Below are 18,598 nucleotides of genomic sequence, written 5' to 3'. Positions count from 1 at the left end.
TAGATTGAAAAAGTCCACACCGTTCATTTTCTTTTAATATTAACACTAAATGACCAAGACAAATCACTGATAACAGTGTCTATTATAAAAACTACGTGATTCTATGTCCTATAAATCACGCATGAGATTATGTGATTGCACAGGATTGTACACCTTCTTATAATCGGGGTTGAACCCCTAATTTAGTTCAGATGTTGAAGTAGCAGACTTTTCCTGTCAGTTGTTAGCTTGACTGGTACAAACCGTTCTTGATTCCCTCTATCGTGAACATCATCCCACCCCATTTGAAGAAAAAATAAAAAAAGCACCAAAGACTGATGCTGCTACCACCAGCCTTCAGTGCACCTTCCGGTGAGGAGCAATGTTGATGTTGTACCAAACATACGTATCTTTTGGAATTACGACCAAACACAGTTTTCTATTTGTTTGGGAGTTTTCATGTCCTAAATACTAGAAGACAATTCTTTTTTGGTAGATGTTATGACTACTATCTTTCTCACCTTATCATCAATTTTGGAGGGATGGCCCATTCTGGGTAAAGTCACTACTGTGCCATATTTTCTTAGCTTGACTGGTCTTCATTGTCTTATATTTAATGCTTTATAAAGCAAGAGTGGCTCTTCTCGTTAAAATCTCTTTAAATTGAGCATAGGAGAGACTCGCAGGAAGCTCTCCCAATTGCGGATGATGTTCAATTTTTTCCCTTTTTACATTTATCAAACTAATTATTATTATCCTTATAATTACTTTATATAATTGTTACACAGTTTCAAAGCCCAAATCCTTGCAGATGAGCTACTACCTCCCCAAAATCCAAATCCAGTGATATCAGCTGTGTTTATCTTAGAGACCTTTTTATCCATTTCCCACCTGCGTGCCCGACATCACCTCCACACACATATTCAACATACCTCACACACGTATGCACACACACACAGCCCTACAGTCGATTACCACCACCACCACCATCATCAACTCGTCTTTCTCCCATTTGAGTTCTTTTCAAAGCATCCATTCCTTCAAAAAGACATGGAAACAGTAACTTGTGACGCACATGCACGCACACACACATCAACTTTTATGTCCCATCTGGTCACTATCCAGTACGAAGTACTTTCTCTCTGTAGCTGTTTCATGGACCAGATACTATCACAACCCAGAAAACTCTATCATGCACAGTTTCACATTTTGATCTTTGACGGGTAATGACCTTTATTTGGGAGCTATGAACTGGACCAAACAGCCACGATGGAAAATGCCAAACTAAAGGTAGACTGTTGAATTGCTCAAATTAGCATTGTGTATGGATGGAAAGGCAATTGGATCAGTAATAACATTTTGGTAATACAAAATTCTCAATTGTATAGAAAACCATTCACACGCATTCAGCCCTATCAACAATTTTAAATTTTCAATGATGTGAGCTACCCAAAGTAAACACAGGGCGACTATGCAAAGTTCGCATAAGAAGGTCAAGATTCAAACCTCTGTGAGGCAGATGTGCTAACCACTCATCTACTGTGCTTCCTCACCCTAAATTTGTTTGCTGGAAAATGGTTTACCACAAGTGAGATGTTGAATCACAGGGTTCAAGTTCTCAAAATGGTTTGTGTGATGATGACGATGCGAATACCAGATGAGATCTCCAATATAGGTGACGTCTAGGATGAGAGGTTTCATGACTAATGCAGGCTGGGAGACTGCGGGAAGATTATACACACACACACACGCACGCACGCAAGCACCCGATTGCTCTTTTACTATACTTTCACTATACCAACGCACCCTCTTAATTTTTTGTGCTTTCCTCAGAGGTCCGTCAGGAAAGAGTTAACATCCCCATATAGTTAAATACATTATGGATTGAATATCTCTACATGCAACGAATGGTATGAACAAGAAAATTCCGTCCGTCCGTCCGTCCGTCCATCCATCCATCCATTTTTATTCAATTTCTGATTCTCTTAATTTATTTCAGAGACAATTCCAGATTTTTCTTTCTTTACTGGAAGGGTCCCATAATCTTGTCCATGTGTACCGCTAAAATCTCTCCAATTTAACACAAAACAGTCTAACAGCTCGTATAATATTTGACAAAATACAAACCATCTTATAAACATTAAAAGCATTGTGAGAAACTGTATGATCGACACAATTGTGACCATATTTCCATTTTCCCAAAACCGATATTGTTCAATTTTTCAACATACTTTGACTGCCAAAACTTCAGGTTTAGTTTGAAACTGAATTAATTATTGGACTAACTATTCTTACCAGCCCGGAACAATTATACCATACGTGTTAAAGCGACACGCATGCATCCGTGCGTTCCAACATGTGACACATTTGTCGCTACCATAAATACAAAAAGTAATTCACAGCCAGATGCTTGTTGTGCAAAATGTGTTTATGCTTTTAAAGGTGTCATTGCCTTCTTCAAGCGTAACAAGCACTTTGCCAGTCAGAAGGACACTGAGGTCCATTGACACTTTCACAACAACATGAAAGTTGGTAGGCAAACGTGGTAGAGCTCAAACCAGCAGCTCACATCACAGCTTTTTAATCTTTTCCTTCTTTATTATCATCAGATACTCCTCTCTCTTTCTCTTCTTTTCTCACCCTCTTCCCTTGCCAAAGGTGAAAATATACCCAAAGGGAGTCTCTCTTGCTTCCAACCCACCTCCTCTTGTCTTCACACATTCCCTATCGGCTCTTCAGAGTTTCCCGCTAAGATGTGCAGCCGCATGCTGCGGGAAATGATAACAAGTTATGAAAAAGATTCTATCACCTGCTCAAAGTGTTTGAATTCCGATTTACAGGTGAACTTCACACATTTCAGGAAAATATGATGTACTGTAAATTTCATAAACAAGTTAAATACCCCCTCAGGTCAGTCATACCATTTTGAACATTGTATAATATTAATATATAATTTAATATTTAATACATGCGCATGACTGTACCACCAAAACTTCCCAAAAGTGGTGAAAATATCCTTGATGCAAAGGATGGACAGACGTCATTTTGAACCCAAAAAATTAAGAATGAGATCTGAAGCATCATCGACTTTGGCCTATCATCACCTACCTACATTTAACCTTTTTCACTTTGCATCACTCCCTCTACCATTAAAGGGTCAGTTGCAACCCATGGCAACCGTATTAAGTCTAAGAGATAAAAAAAAAATGGTACTTTTTTTTTCCACTTAGACTGGACGCTACCAAAAAAAGATAGATCTCCGAGTTCGTAAAGTTTTCAGTTAAGTACTGTCACTGCCTGATCTCTGCAGTTCCTTTGACCAGTGAATTTGAATCACCTATCCGTCCATTTTCAATAAGTCCCATCTCTTTATTTTGCTCATCTGACTTTTACAAGATGCAGGGTAGTGAACAGGTTGCCAGTCAATCAAAGAGACATAATAACAACCATTCACAGCTCCAACTTTGACTCTACAATTAACCCAACATGCATTTTTTTTTAAACGTGTGAGGAAGGACGTAATCTTATACAGGAAAGTCTGAGCTGAGATTTGAACCCAGAACCGCTTGCAGGTATGTTAACCACTAAAACACCATATCAACAAATTTTGACATTGAGCAAATTGTAATGGCTTGTTTTTGAGTATAGTGTATGCATGTGTGCGTGTGCGTGCACGTGCGTGCGTGTCTGTGTGTGAGGTTGCAGCAGAAATCTGCATTCCATTACAGTTTCTGGTTTAGCCACAGACTCGGCCCACTTCTGACTCTGTTTTTAGTTCACTGATGTTTCCAACCTGCAGCTCAACAACATCTGGTTGTTCAAAGGCCTGCATATGTGTGTACGTGTGTGTGCGTTTCTATGTGCATTTCTCTATTGCTTTGGTGTCTCGTACACTAACTCATACTAACACAGTTTTATTAAAACCATTAGTTGCCATAAAACCACCACTCACTGCCTTAGAGCAATGAGTGGTGGATAGGGAGGGGAATTGGGAACAAACATATATTTTAAACTCAAGCGTGCCTTACTTTGAGGTTACTATTTTTGTGTACTTCATACACATATTGTCTCTGTTGACAACGTCAAGTTTTGATCAGGAGGATGAAAAAATGTTTTCTAGCTCACACATAGTAAATAACGCAAGCGATGTATGTTGTACGATTGGGGAAAAAAACCAGACAGCCCCCATTTTTATTTTCTTTGCTTTAGACCCTGATTTGGTCCACTTAGGGAAGGTACTCAACAAGCTGTTTGGGTTTGTTTTTCTTTGTCATCTATTTTCCCCACATTGTCAACCTGTCATGGGAAATACTTTTTTCAGGGTTGGCGTTACACTATAGCCCCCCTCAGTAATCTGTATAGCGCTAGTTAAGCCCCCCCAGTGTCATATTTGATATTTTAAAATATATTTATAAATTATTTTCTTAGCCATTCTGCAGGGAGGGGAAAAATTCCATCCCTGACTTTTTTCCAACTAGACTTCAAGAATTGAATTGCTTTATTTTTTGCTGATAAAACTAATTCAATTGTAATCCATAATTAGACAGAGAAATTATTATTTCAGTGACATGAATGCAGTCTTGGTTGTTCTGATCACTTAAAATGATCACAATGAGAGTTGGACGCAGACAGTAACTGGAATGAAGATGTGCTAGGCTATCATAAATGCTATCAATATTAAAATATGACATTTTCTTCAGAGATTCTCTCGTCAATATCAATTGTCACTGGAAAATGGTATGGTATTTTTAAACAATCTCTTCACTTTTTTCAGAGATGATTATTCCTAAATAACCCTTTAGACCTTTAAAGGTTATCTAAACCAAGATTACAAAGGGAGCTCAGGTCCAATTTCATCATACAGACGTGCTGTGATCTCATTAACTTTCAAACATGTATTTTACAAGTTTGTTGTCCTCCATCAGAACTCAACCACTTGCCAAATTCAATCACTAAACTGGAAAACACTGTCATTAAAAATACAGAATATTGTTTACAAAATAAAAATTAAGTATTATGGGAATGTGGTAACGCATGGTCCGAAAAGGGGATCAACAGCAGATTATATTTCATTCTGCTCAATGACAGACGGACATGCTCTCACACACACACATGCACGCACGCACGCGCCCACACACACACACACACAGATCTGATTAAATTTAGGGAGCTAAGCTTTTCAATAGTAAATGACCTTTTGTTGAAATATCAACACACAGAAGGTGATCATACTCATGGTTGCCAAAATCATCAAATCATGACGAAGATGGCTGTTCATTAATGAGAGAGATTAGTTACAAATGAATATATTCTCTCTGTGTCCAAGAGCGGACGTCCAATGCTACTTATGCTTTATTTAACTGCAAATGTGTAGCTCATGTATAACGTAGCAAAAGTAGAGATACTTCTAATACTTATATTTTGTTGATATTGTAAATCCCTTTTCACACTGCACTTAACAAGACAGTCACTTCTTACTTCCTGGTTAGCTGCTACATCAGAAATATGAGCTCAGTGGCAACTGAAACCTTTCACACCAAGTGCAGTGTGAAAAGGGATAGATGATTTTGTTGACAAAAGGGTTGTGTCTTCATTTTTTTTGCAAGCTAATTTAACATTCGACAGCCCGTAAATTGCAGTAAAGAATTTACAGAATGTCTACATTGTTCCCAAGTGAGGTTTTTTTTGTGTATTGATGGTAACAGAATTCAACCAATGCCAGATTTAGCCTCCCCCTTCCCATTTTACTTTATTCACTCTATAGATCATTTTTCCCTCTTCCACACTTGCCTCATTGTCTTTTTTCCCCAGAATATCTCTAAACTATCCATCTCACCTTTGCAATTGCTGACTCAACACCACTAGCTCCCTTTTAAAATTCCTCAACCATACACAAAAAGCCATGTTTCCATTAATTTCTTGAGAGAAACACATCTGAAGTGTTTACAATGCAAAAAGCTTCAAACTGAGTAGCTTTAAATCTGATTTGCATCCACTGACCACAAGCACAGAGCATAATATCCTAAAAGTCCTAAAAAAAGAAATCCAGAAAATAATCATCAGGTATTATGTCAGAGAGGCATAATTCATCCATAGTTTCTCTACCTGGAGATAACTGAACCCATACAAGTATGGGAGAACATGAGAAGTGGTCAATGCCCCAAAGAAAGGCCTGAGTCCAGATCTAAACCCCAAACTTTAGAATTCATGCTAACCAATCAGCCACCTTGCCGCACCTCAGACATTTCAATTTAACAATACATTTGTTTCCATGTTTCACATAATTCACACAATTTCCGTAGCGTTAATCTGATTGCAGTGTAGTAGTGACTTGCTCTCGTGAGCTCCTCGTCCAGTCAGCAGAAGTGGAAGCCAAACACAGCAACCTACATTTGAGGTAAATAAATCAAGAGGAGGTAAAAATAGTCAACTGTTCTTTGGGTTAAATAGCATTTTCAGTGTTTTATTTGCTCATTTCATCATTATTAGAGTGGACTCAGCAGACATAATGGATGGGGTTGGTAAGTATGCTTTTTTTTTTTTTTTTTTTAAATATTGAGACAAAGCAGCACAACATATTCAATAGAATCTTTTTCACTGGAGAACAAATAGTATATAATTGCGGAGGTTGTGCAACTTCTGACGATGATGATCGTGCTGATAACAAAGGACGTTATAAATCCTAATGAGATGATGACGACTGCGGATCATTTGATGAAAATGAGGCCGATGGTTTTGAGGAAGGATACAAACGATAGTGATCGTCATGACAACAAATGAACGAGACGATGATGATATTGATGATGATGATGATCACGGAGATAGCAATGGTGCTGTTATAATTATGCACGTACGGTATAAATAATGGCAAAGTATAGGTCAATTATGACATTAATTATCGTCCTGATGATCATAACGACAATGAAGATACTATATTTAAAGACAGGGATGACCTGATAACCGGATCCCAAAGATGTTCATGAAAATTACTTTAAATTACAATGAAACTGTAAAAGTGTTGGTAGGATGAATAAAAGTGGTGAGCCATGATAGATGATGAAGATGAGCCGCAGGCCTAATTGGCACGGTGTAATTACTGAAGATATTGCTACCTCCACTTAACTCCACTTAACATATTCAGTTTTAGGCTCTAGGGATTGACTGTAACCGGACAGTGGAAGCATTAATATTAAGCAATTGAAGTAACCTTTAAAATCATGGCTTCTCTGAATGGCAGTAGTAAATAATGTAGCTGTAATGTATGAAATGGGAATTATTATAAATAATTCCATAAAACATCACTTGAGGGTTTATTTGTCTTCAGGCCTCGTACACTTGATAGAAATAGTATATTAAAAAATAAAAAAAAGCTCTCAACCTGGAAAGTTTTGAAGACAACCATTACAGTCCATTTGTCAGTTTTGGTGATGGTCTGAGTGTTTTTAAAAAGAGGGGGGCTTGATGAGTTCAGCTGCGGAGGGAGGATAGAGGAATGTTCCAGAATCCTGATACTGGGGACTGATACACAAACATGTTCACACAAACACAGAAATGCACACGCACACACATAAGTTGAGCCAACACTCATTAACTCTTTGCTCTTCAGTTCTCTCACGATCTCCAAAACCCGCTCATACTTGTGCACACTCATGAACTTCCACACAGACTTTTACACACCCACACATTTACGCACACTCGGTGATCCGGGAGGAATCAAAGGGTATTAGTTGTGCGGTGTTCAGTTCCCCCGGTCCTTTCCCAGCATTCTCCACAGCTGTACGATTACACAGGTGTTTGGCAAAAACACACTGTTAGCGACTGGAGAGGGGCTGAGTGTGTGTGTGTGTATGTGTGTGTGTGTGTGTGAGAGAGAGAGAGAGAGGAGAGAGGATTAATATGCATGTGTGGTTGCATATATATATTGTGTGCGCTTGTAAAACCTTCCTGCGGGAGAATGTGTGTGTCTGCATGCATGCATTGACGCAATCTGTTTTGTATATGTATTCTATAAAATTTCAATCCTTCCAGTGTTTTCTATTTTCTGAGCTGTGATTTTTAATCATTCTTGATCCAGCTATACTTTTCACCGTCCATCTTTGTACTGCATCTCACACTTGTGAATCAATAGCTGAGGAATTCAATTATGGCTGTCTGGGGGTCAACTGTGGAAGCCATTGGTGTGATTTTTACAATGCAGTATGGCCTTTTATCATGTTAGAGTCAGCTAACTACTGAAAAACCACCAAGTGTTTTTGTAAAGTTTATTCTGAAGTGCATAGTGAGGTCCCAGTGGTTGTAGCAAACAGCTGCATCAGCTTCCCAAATGTTTTTTTTTTCTTTTGCTGGACATGGCTTCTACCATCAGGAGCATGGCCAAGAGGAATGTTTCCATGTGCTGAGAATGCTATGCAGTAAGAGTTGTGCCATGCTTGAATTGCAGCATTGTGGAACTTCTTATTACTGCAAAATGAAAACTCAAGAAGACATTTCTATATGATGTTACCACGAAGGCTGTTGTTGGCTGAAAGTATCGATGATTCATGGGGCTTTATCTCACAATTACTATCTAATAGGACTTATTTGACATTTTTTGTCAGGAAAGGGTTGAAATCAAGTCAAAAGCATCCTCATTGTGTGTGAACCTGAGAAAGACCGCAAGAAACTAGGCGACCAAATACAAGCAAAGGACAATACAATGAAGAGCACCTAGACAAGACACGAATGGCTAAGGGAGCTGATTGAAAGACAAACGTGCGTGTTGATTGACCACAGGGGGGAACAAAAAACAGCATGGATCATGAAAAAACAGCATACACAATACAATTACTGGATGTTAGGATTAGGCACATCTAAAAACCTCAAATTTTCTCAAAAGCAGACAGTGCGTCTTATAATCCGGTGCACCTTAAATATGGACCAATATGGATTTGTGGATGAGGACTAATTTATTAAAGTAAACTTTACGTGTTTATTTTGTGTGTTGTGTGATATTAACGTTTGAGCAATGTTGAGTTATGGATATATTGTTATTGTTTTCACTATTTCGAGTGTTACTATATTGTGATTGCATTAACGTTTGAGCAACGTTGAGTTATCTATTCTATGCGCCGTATAATCCGGTGCGCCTTATATATGGACAAAGTTTTAAAATGGGCCATTCATTGAAGGTGCGCCTTATAATCCGGTGTGCCTTATTGTGCGGAAAATACATATGAAACATTGTTTGTCCCACTCCAGTCCTCCAGCTAGCTACCAGTGATTTCATTTGAAGCCAAGTGAAGGAGCCACACTCAGTAAAAAGGATTCAGGGCCAATGTGGAACTAGTTTTAGGAGTTATTTCTGCTCGACGGGTAAATCACTTGTTTTGGATTATTGTTTTGCGGTTTGATTATTATTACTAATTAACTAGGTAAAAGACCAGTTGTAATGACCTGGCCAAGAAGAAGAAGGCCTAGTACAAGTAAATCACATGCAATCCAACAAAATGAGATACCATCACATAAAGTATCCATGCACCTAAGGAGTATAATTAGATAAATCATAACACATCTAAGCGGTAAGATGTCTACTAAACAGTGTGAAATCATCATAATGGCATGGCAACGTGTTTTCAGATACAGATAAATATAAAGTCAATTTGAAAGGTTTGTGGCAAGTTATATACACTAGACATATCAAACAAGGAAAACCCCCGCACACTGTCTCATTCTTTAGTTCTTTAATGTCGCAACAATTTGGTCAGACTGACCTTCCTCTGACTCAGTACACATACAAATTTTCAAATTCTACAAACCCTGTTCAAATGCCAAGAATATTTTTTTTGCTGAAAAATGACTTTGAGATTATTAGTAGTTTAAAAATGTTTTTCACACTTTAAGTGATCTATAACATGTACAATCTTTTAGAACAGGCGTGTCAAAATCATTTTTTTCGCCGGCCCCATTGTAGTCATAGCTTCTTTTGGAAGGCCATTGTGACTGTCAACCCAAATAACACCTCATCTCATAGACAGTAAAAGCTACAAAACAAACTGACAAATAACTCGTTTTCAAATCAGACGAGTAAAAACTGGTCAAATATTAAAAAAAAAGATATTTAAAGTGAAGACAATTTGCTCTTCTAGTAATGACACATGAATTTGATGCACAATTTGTCTTCGCGAGCCACATAAAATGATGTGGCGGGCTGTATCTGGCCCCCGGGCCTTGACTTTGACACCAGTGTTTTAGAACATCTTTTCAAGACGGGAAGTAAAACCAAACAAAAACTGGACCCATATTGTTGCATAAGTGTGAACACCCGCTCATAACTGGCATATTGGTCATGATGAGAATTAACCAATTTTATTTAAAGTCATATTAAATGTGTGGCAGCACATGCTTTCCTTTTATTTGTATTCATAAGACTGTGTGCTGTATCAAACTGTTTATAATTTCCACCGCTTTTCCAAGGCTCCAATTTCAGCTGGAGGTTGTAATTTTTGGCCACACTTCCAAAAGTTAGATTTGTTGCAAACGCAACATTCCTCCTCCCCAAAACAACACCGCACCAACAATGACATGCATCATAATTTAGGCCTACAATGTGGCATGTGAACAAGGGTGTGTAGACTTTATATATCCACTTTATTTGTGATCAAAACTAAAACCTGTATGGCCAATATATCTGTTGCTTATCAACAAATAACTCAGTTGCTTTCTTCCTTAAATGATCAAATTACAAAATGAATTAGATGATCATAAAGCTCATGCTTTCAATATCAGGATCACCACTAGAAGTCCACGAGACCTCTCTTCTCTAGCTAATTTTGTTATACAGTAAATTCTATCAAGGATGATTTTCAGCTGCTCAGCTGTGACCCAGATGTGACAGACACTTTGTTCTGTGTCAGATCATAACTGTTTGTTCCTGTTCTTTGGCAAGGTCAACGTGGCACACAGACTAAACGAGAATAAATTGTTTACATGTTATATAACTCTTCGCCTTATTCGCACGTTGATAAGGAATAGAATCAAATGAGTGGTTAAGTGAAATTTTATTTTATTTTGCTGGATCCGTCACCGGAAATCATATTAGCTGAATTAAATCCTAAAGAGGAAATCAACCCCAAAATTATCTTTACAATAATATATTGAATGTGCCTCCACTAGTCCAAACACGGCATTGTGATGGTTTCTTTTGTGGAATATAAATGAAACAGGCAAAATCCACCTGATTTTATGCATCACTTTTGCCACTTGCTGTCGACTGAGATTGATATCACACTTGCACAACCAATCACGGCTCAGCTTCAGAAAACCGGTGAGCCGTGATTGGATGTGACTTGAGACCTTGCAACTGCGATGTCATTTTCTGGTGACGGCAAGTGGTAAAAATGTCCTCCTGCTGGGATGAATAAAAACAGGTGGATTTTGCTTGTTTAATTCATATTCCACACAGGACACATTAATGAGAACACTATGTTTGAACTAGTTGGTCTGCATTATTATTACAAAGAAAATTTCCGAGTTGACTTCCCCTTTGAATTTTGTCATCACTTGCTCACTAACTAAAGACCAATTACGAAAACCCCATTGTTCTCCGATTTACGGTTGATACAAATGGTCAACATGAGTGGAAAAATGTCATTGTATAATGAATCAATATGGACAAATACCAATTTATGCATAGCTCCTCATTATCAGTTGCCTTATTTTCTTTCTGTGACTTTAATACATGATAAGTACAATTATTTGTATTGTGCAGCTGCACCTGCTCCTTCAGTGTGTGTAATTTGTCTTTACTGACAAATAGAAACAATATAACAAATAAGGACGAGGGCCAAGATAACCATGGGTGGTTGTGCCTCTTGCAAAAAGTGAAAAAGGCAAAATTAACCAATGAACTGTCATCTTTTCATCTGTAAATTTGGGGTTTACAAAGGATAAGCAAAACATATGATCTGGAGAAAGCACCGTACAAACCTCAACTTTTACAATCTGGTTCTGGTAAAAATCCAACTACATTATAGGTAAGAAATGCTTGTACTACTGTATAAATATTTACCCCACACAACCTGATAAAATTGGGGAAATTATTTAATGAAGAGTTGGCCCACAGACAGTTGCAGACATTTCATTAAAAGCGAAAAAAAATCATTTGATTGCAGTAATTGCTGAAAACGTTTGAGAAGAAAAATACGAAGGGTATCATCATTTTTGCTTAGGCCTGTTTCATGAATTTGTTAATTCAAAAAATTCAGTTGAACCGCAATTCCAAATTGTTTCATTGGTTACATTTTATGTATTTATCTATGACAACATTCTTATTTTGTACTATTAACCTCTTTTTACTAATCTTATTAATTTTTTTCACAAAGGGGTACCAACAATTTTGTCCTTGTGCATAACATACGGCACAAGTATCTCAAGGGCTTTCTTCGAGTGAGAAGGTGCACTATCATTTGGTGACACCAAAACGTTGAGCTCGTTGTAATTCTGAAGGGTTGAGACTTCAGAGCATTGTTGTTCTGAAGTGTTAAGGCATTTTCACACTGCACTTGTTTTTCTTGGTCCGCAGAGAAAGTGTGCAGGGACCAAAGCCATAGAAAGCAAAGTCTGGACAGTGGTATGTATGGGTGTCATATTGTCAACTTGCATGACATAACTGAATGTAATGCAAAGCAATATAATTGCATACTTCCATAATTTACCAGATGATACTCCTCCTCTGGATTGTTCACCAGTCAGTAACACAGGCCGCATACTGTACAAACAGACAACTATTTACTCTCGCGTTCACAACTGGGACTCGGAAGTACAAGTGCATCCTCTTCACATGATACCATCGAGCGCTGTCTTTATGGTGCCCATTTTTTTTCTTGTTGGAAAAACATGCACATGCAGAGAGTAATTTGTGGAAATAGGTCAGTCGCTTTCTACCTGCAGGCTGTTGGTGACCAGACTGGTGTGACAACACCTCTTCACCTCCCACCTGCAGATTACCAAGATTAGTTTTTGTCCGACCATCACGATTTCAAAGACATCACTTTTTTTTTCTCCATGATTTGAAGTTCAATAATTATTTGGGTTCAGTAAAACTAACGTATCGTAATTTTCGGACTATAAGTCGCACCGGAGTATAAATCGCACCAGCCATAAAATGCCCAAAAAAGTGAAAAACAAAACATATATATGTATATAAGTCGCTCCTGAGTGGAAGTCGCCCCCCCACCCAAACTATGAAAAAAAACGTGACTTATAGTCCGAAAATTACGGTAATATAAGTAGTATAAGTCAATGTATCATTAATAAGTCAATGTATCATTAATTATAAATAGACATGAGAGCTACCTGTAATTATGGTATTTTGATATTAGGTTTTGGTCAGCAAGGAGGTTTGTGTGCACATGAAGCCATGAAAAATGACCCTTTGGATGGAAAGCTTCAAAGCTTCGTGAGGTTTCATCTGGAGTAAACCAAAGCCTTTTAAAGCACATCTGACCAAGGTTGTACCATGTTCAGGAAAGGCAGTGGGTTGTTTTACAGGCTGCAAACTTTCAGATTTCAGATGTTTTTATACATGTAAGAACATTACATGTATTGCTTTTCAATCATTTGGATTATTTTATTTGTGACTGTGATTTGCATTAAGAGCCCTTCCACTAAGCCAGGTGGAAGAGGTTGCGCTGGTAAGAGTTTGTTTATTAAGAAAACTTTGCAGCTTTCTGTAAAACTGGACTTTTGATGAATGTTTCTGACGAGGGCAGCGTGAGCGTTCAGACTGCATTTGCATCACGCATATCTAATTTAAATCCACATACGAACAAGGCCTCGATTGGCTTTGGAAATTTCGGAATTGTGCTGTTTGCACACGCGCGCGCGCGCACACACACACACACACACGCACACACGCACACGCACACACACACACACACACACACACACACATAAAGAGATACAAGAAATGACAAGAAATTTGAATTGACCGGCAATATGAGCCAAATCTTTTTTGCTAACTTTCTTTATTCTTGCTCAACCGCTGAAACATTTTGCTTCTCACCTCTTCTTATTTTTTTTCCCTCAATAAATTGACAATATCCGGGAATTTAGTTCTGGTTTTGGTCAGTCTAGGTAACTTAAATTAATCATTTTAACACTTTTTGAGTCAGAATGATCACATTTTGTAGGGTGTAACTATTACAAATGCAATCTCTTGACTGCCTTTGTTAACATGGCACACCTTTTTTTTTATTTTGAAAGGATGATGACAACCTGTGGGCCATTTTCAAATGCTGTCCAATTTAAGCAGCCCGTGGCGTATGCTACTGTAGAAATATTTGACACAGCCTGCAATGCTACTTTTTAAAAAAGGGGGGAGTGGCTTAAAATAGTGGGGATTGTGACACCCAAATATCAACCATGGCTGCTATGCCCTTGACACCTATGACAACTGCTATTAATGTATATAAATTGGTTTGGCACTTTTCTAGCTATACTACAAACGTGAAAGGTAATGATCCAAATGGGGGGGAAAAAAAATCTAAAATTGTCATTTCACTGCAGATTGTTGTCATTTTGGTTCTGAATGAGAATCCAATTTTCAGTTCCAACTCAGTACAGGGGCGGAACTTGTCTAGTGGGATATGGCTCTATGGGCAACTGCCAAATCCTGAAAAAAAAAATTCCAAATACCTTTAACAAATAGTTTCAATGTAATGGTATGGTACAGTACATGAAAACCAAATTTCCAGATTGACTGTTTTTTCAATGTTTTTAAAATAAAAGTAAAACATTTCATGACGGCTGTCGTGACTGCTGTCATGAAGATAGAATTGAGAATATAAATTCCATAAAAATACTTTAAAATTGCATACACTAAAAATAATATAATCATTTAATAATCAGGTCAAACACTGCACTTAAAAAACACAAGTTAGAGGACAAACAACTAGAACTGAACGTGGCCGGCAATTTTTGTGCAAATTTACGTCGCAATAAAGACAGTTTTTTTTTTTCTTGCAGATTATCAGTGCCTACAGTGGTGCGATGGTGTTAGACGAGGATGTAAGCTAGGTGGCCGCACCACCACATGAATCACAGCGACCGAGGCTTCACAGCAACACGCGCATGGGTACGGTGTCGAGCGCCCGGGCATCTTCACAACCTGCAGCCGAGCGGAGTGAGCCCTCACCCGGCCGCAAGAAGCGCTCACTCCACCCGGACTCTTCCAAGCTGTTTCCACTGCAGTCTTCCTCTTGACTCGCAGGCGCACGCACATAGTGGAAAGTCGTTATCTCTTCGGAGGTTTGCTTCTTCTCTGACGGGCTTGTTTAGGTGTTTTAGTCTTTTATTTATTTATTGTAGGATTGTTTGACGCTGACAGTCAAACCGGGGCGGACGAACTGCGTCTTGACGCGGAGAGCTCGGACTTCTTTGGCTGGAGGGCGAGAGGAGGAAAAAAAAAAACACACACACACCAAAACGCAGAGCTTTCTGTCACTTTTTTTTTTTTTTTTGTCCAGTGACTTTAAACCAGGAACCTGATTGTGAGCTTTCTCCCCCGCTGAAGATGAGAGGAAATTAGACGTGTTAATCGAGGCTTTGAGCTTGTTTTACTGGATTTATTTTGGCTGTGGCGACCGAAGACCCAGAGCAGAGCGGAGCTGCGCGTAAAACAGCGTAAGAGGTCTTTTCCTCCGCTCTTCTCATCTACATCGCCATCCAGCAACAATTCTGTCTATCTGTCTACCTCCTCTGTCCATCTATTTCTCCATTTGTTTTCCATGTTGTAGGTCCGTGTGATTTTGCTAAAATGCATCATCAACAACGGATGGCAGCTTTGGGCACAGACAAGGAGCTGAGTGACTTATTGGATTTTAGCGCGGTAAGAACATTCATTTATTATTATTTGGAACAAATGAGTGTGATGATAGGAGAAGCTGGAAGTAAATAAGCACGTCCTGTTAGGCTTTCACAGTTTACATGTTTAATTAATGAGTTGGACGGCGCATAACCTGCATATCTTTAAACATTAACTGGATAAAGTGTGTTTATTTAGCGTAAGTGAAAATAAAAGTGAGAGCATTCATGTAATTTTATTTTGTTTGTATGTGTAGATATTTTTGATGCTGCATTGGTAATTTTGTTGTCTTATAGATGCGAAACAGCGATTTGAAAATGTTCCCATCATCCATGGTAGTATATCTCATTTTAAGTCCTTCTTCCCCCTTTATGTGCAGCCTTTTGCCCATGACAGAAAAAATGTGATTTAATGCAATGAGTGTACAGTGAAGAATAGTTATAATATTTATTTAAGTGAAAAAGAAGACAGATAGGGATAAATAACTCTCTCAGCATGAACCTGCGTGTTGCGCATGTCCCGCCCGTGCACCTTCCAGTGTTACAAGCGCAAAGTACTAATCCCGTTTTAAATGTAGCACACTTTTTTTTTTTTTCTCCCCACATTCCCTAGGAATAAAAGACTGTGGTGTGAACTTGAGGGACAGGAAATAGTGTTCCATGCTCTCGGCCATGTTTTCTGTGCCTCTACCTCCCTCTGGGAGCAAGTTTGGTCACAAGAGGAGGAGGGGATGAGAAGGAGGAAAATAGATACAGCCCTCAATAAGGAAGAATAAACGGACTCCCATTAATCCTGCTATGAAAGAAAGATATGTCAGATTACAAAGTCCAAAAAAGGGCAGTGGTGTAACATGCCAGGAAATCCTTGAACAAAAGAAAAAAAAAAAACGTGTTAGTACTTAATAACAGCAAAAAATGCAAATGACCGAGACAATAACAAGCTTATTTCCATATCTTAACTTAATTTATTTAAACAGGTAGACATTTATGTAATTCCCATAAGGAATATTCTTGCATAAAAATATCATGGCTGAGTTTTACAGAAACAAGGCAGTCTTTTTCAAAGCCGTCAAACGTAACACACACTCTGAACCGAATTATTGTCAAAAACCAATATAAGAGTACAGAGGCTGTGGATCAATGCAATCTTTTGTGTCCTGTGGGACTGTTATTGTGAAGTATTTGCAAAGTAAGCATTATAAACTACACACAGACAAAAACAGCAGTTGAGGAATAGTTTTAATATAGAATGTGGTATATATTACGTTACATTGTCAAGGTTCACACAACAGCAGATTCACAAATTGTCAAATGGTCTGAGCATTATAGTGATGCATCCAAGCTCAGTTGGCTGCAATAGATTATTTGTTATTATTATATAAAAAGTCAAGACTTTTTCTCAAACAATATTTTCAAATAACCACAGTCGACTTAATATTACATTTATGCTTTAAAATGCATCACAATCGTTTTATATGTAATTTAAGGCCTCACTAAGATGTACAATGAGAAGTTGTATTAAAAACATTTAAGTAAAGTGTTTTACTAATTAAAAATACGAATGAAGATTTGACCAAAAAGAGCGGCAAGCCTACCAGTGTGTCTCCTCTTGAAGCAGGCCGAGCATTAATTTATGCGATTGTAGCGAAAGTGCTTTTCCTAAATATTGCTACAGCACTAATAAAAAAATGATGAAATCTTGTCGATTCATCACATCTCTGTAGCCATCCAACACCAGTGCGACCTCCATCACGCACATCTCTTGTCCAATCGGAGGCACAATGACATCAATGTTCATTGTTACCAACGACTGGTTCCAATTATAACTTTGCATTTCTAATCATAGTAAGAATAAAATATATTTGTGAAGATTTGATGCTCAGTTAGTGCTCACTCTGGTCTACACAGATGCAAAATGTAACTTTATGGTAATATGGTGAAGTTGAGTAGTCACAACTGCTCGCAATATAATAGCAGTCAATTTCACCTTCAGTATGCATGTGGACATCTCTTGCAATACCTGTTTAGGTCACATATTAAATACTGTAAATATGATGAGTTTCATTCCTAAATACAGTGTTTGTAAGGTAATGGACAATCTGAAAATAAAATCGGATTTTTTTTTATACAATACTGGGGGTAAACATGTTTCAAGTTTTAGATCAGACCTGATAATCCTCTGTCAGAGTTCTGAACATGTAGGCCTTGCTGTGAAAAAAAGATGAATGCTTCTTGAAAAGCAGATGTCACCTTTACATTTGAGTCAAAGAGTGATACACTTCTCGCGGCACTATTTTCCAGCCAAATGTCTCCCTGGTGTATTGGAATGAAGCTTTTCATATGTAGCTGCAGTCATTTTTGTCTGCTCTTATTGGTACCCCTGTCTGTGCTCTTGAAGGTAATGTGTGCTCTATTTGTCTTTTAGATGTTTTCCCCTCCTGTTAGCAGTGGAAAGAATGGACCGACCTCCCTGGGGAGTGGACATTTCTCCGGCTCAAGTACGTTAGCTTTCTTCTCTCTTTTTTTCAATGAGCTATATGTTCTTCTCTCAATTTGGAATCCTCCCATGCACCTGCTTATTGCCGCTCTACGACTTCTCAGTGTGGGTAACCATACATAATATTTGTGGGGGCGAAGGAGTTGCCTTATTTGCTCAGCAATGTAGCTTAGCAATTTACTTTGAGCAGTACTCTGTATTCCAGCCATTGTGTTATGTATTTTCTGTAGGTTCTTCCAAATGCTTTGGAAAAACAAGAGGCTCTAGGTCAGGGGTGTCAAA

The 18,598-nt window shown here is 38.2% G+C and overlaps 1 protein-coding gene across 5 annotated transcripts in view; it reads left to right on the top strand.

The window, feature by feature from the left end:
* The first annotated feature begins 15,005 nt into the window (after positions 1-15,005).
* LOC133163222 (transcription factor 4-like) overlaps positions 15,006-18,598 on the top strand; it is a 117,686-nt gene continuing 114,093 nt past the window's right edge. Inside the window, exons 1-4 of one of the 5 annotated variants that reach the window (XM_061292885.1) lie at positions 15,006-15,639; positions 15,753-15,844; positions 16,117-16,155; positions 18,245-18,317. In XM_061292885.1, coding sequence (XP_061148869.1) covers positions 15,773-15,844; positions 16,117-16,155; positions 18,245-18,317 — 184 coding nt within the window. In that variant the 5' untranslated portion in view covers positions 15,006-15,639; positions 15,753-15,772. Of the gene's footprint in view, positions 15,647-15,752; positions 15,845-16,116; positions 16,156-18,244; positions 18,318-18,598 lie in introns of all 5 variants that reach the window. The other 4 variants (XM_061292888.1, XM_061292886.1, XM_061292889.1 and 1 more) reach the window with 4 other exon arrangements.

This window comes from Syngnathus typhle, linkage group LG12 (genome assembly GCF_033458585.1).
Source record: "Syngnathus typhle isolate RoL2023-S1 ecotype Sweden linkage group LG12, RoL_Styp_1.0, whole genome shotgun sequence".
Lineage (NCBI taxonomy): Eukaryota > Metazoa > Chordata > Actinopteri > Syngnathiformes > Syngnathidae > Syngnathus > Syngnathus typhle.
The sequence above is the reverse complement of the archived record's forward strand: the minus strand, read 5'-3'. Positions and strand labels throughout refer to the sequence as shown.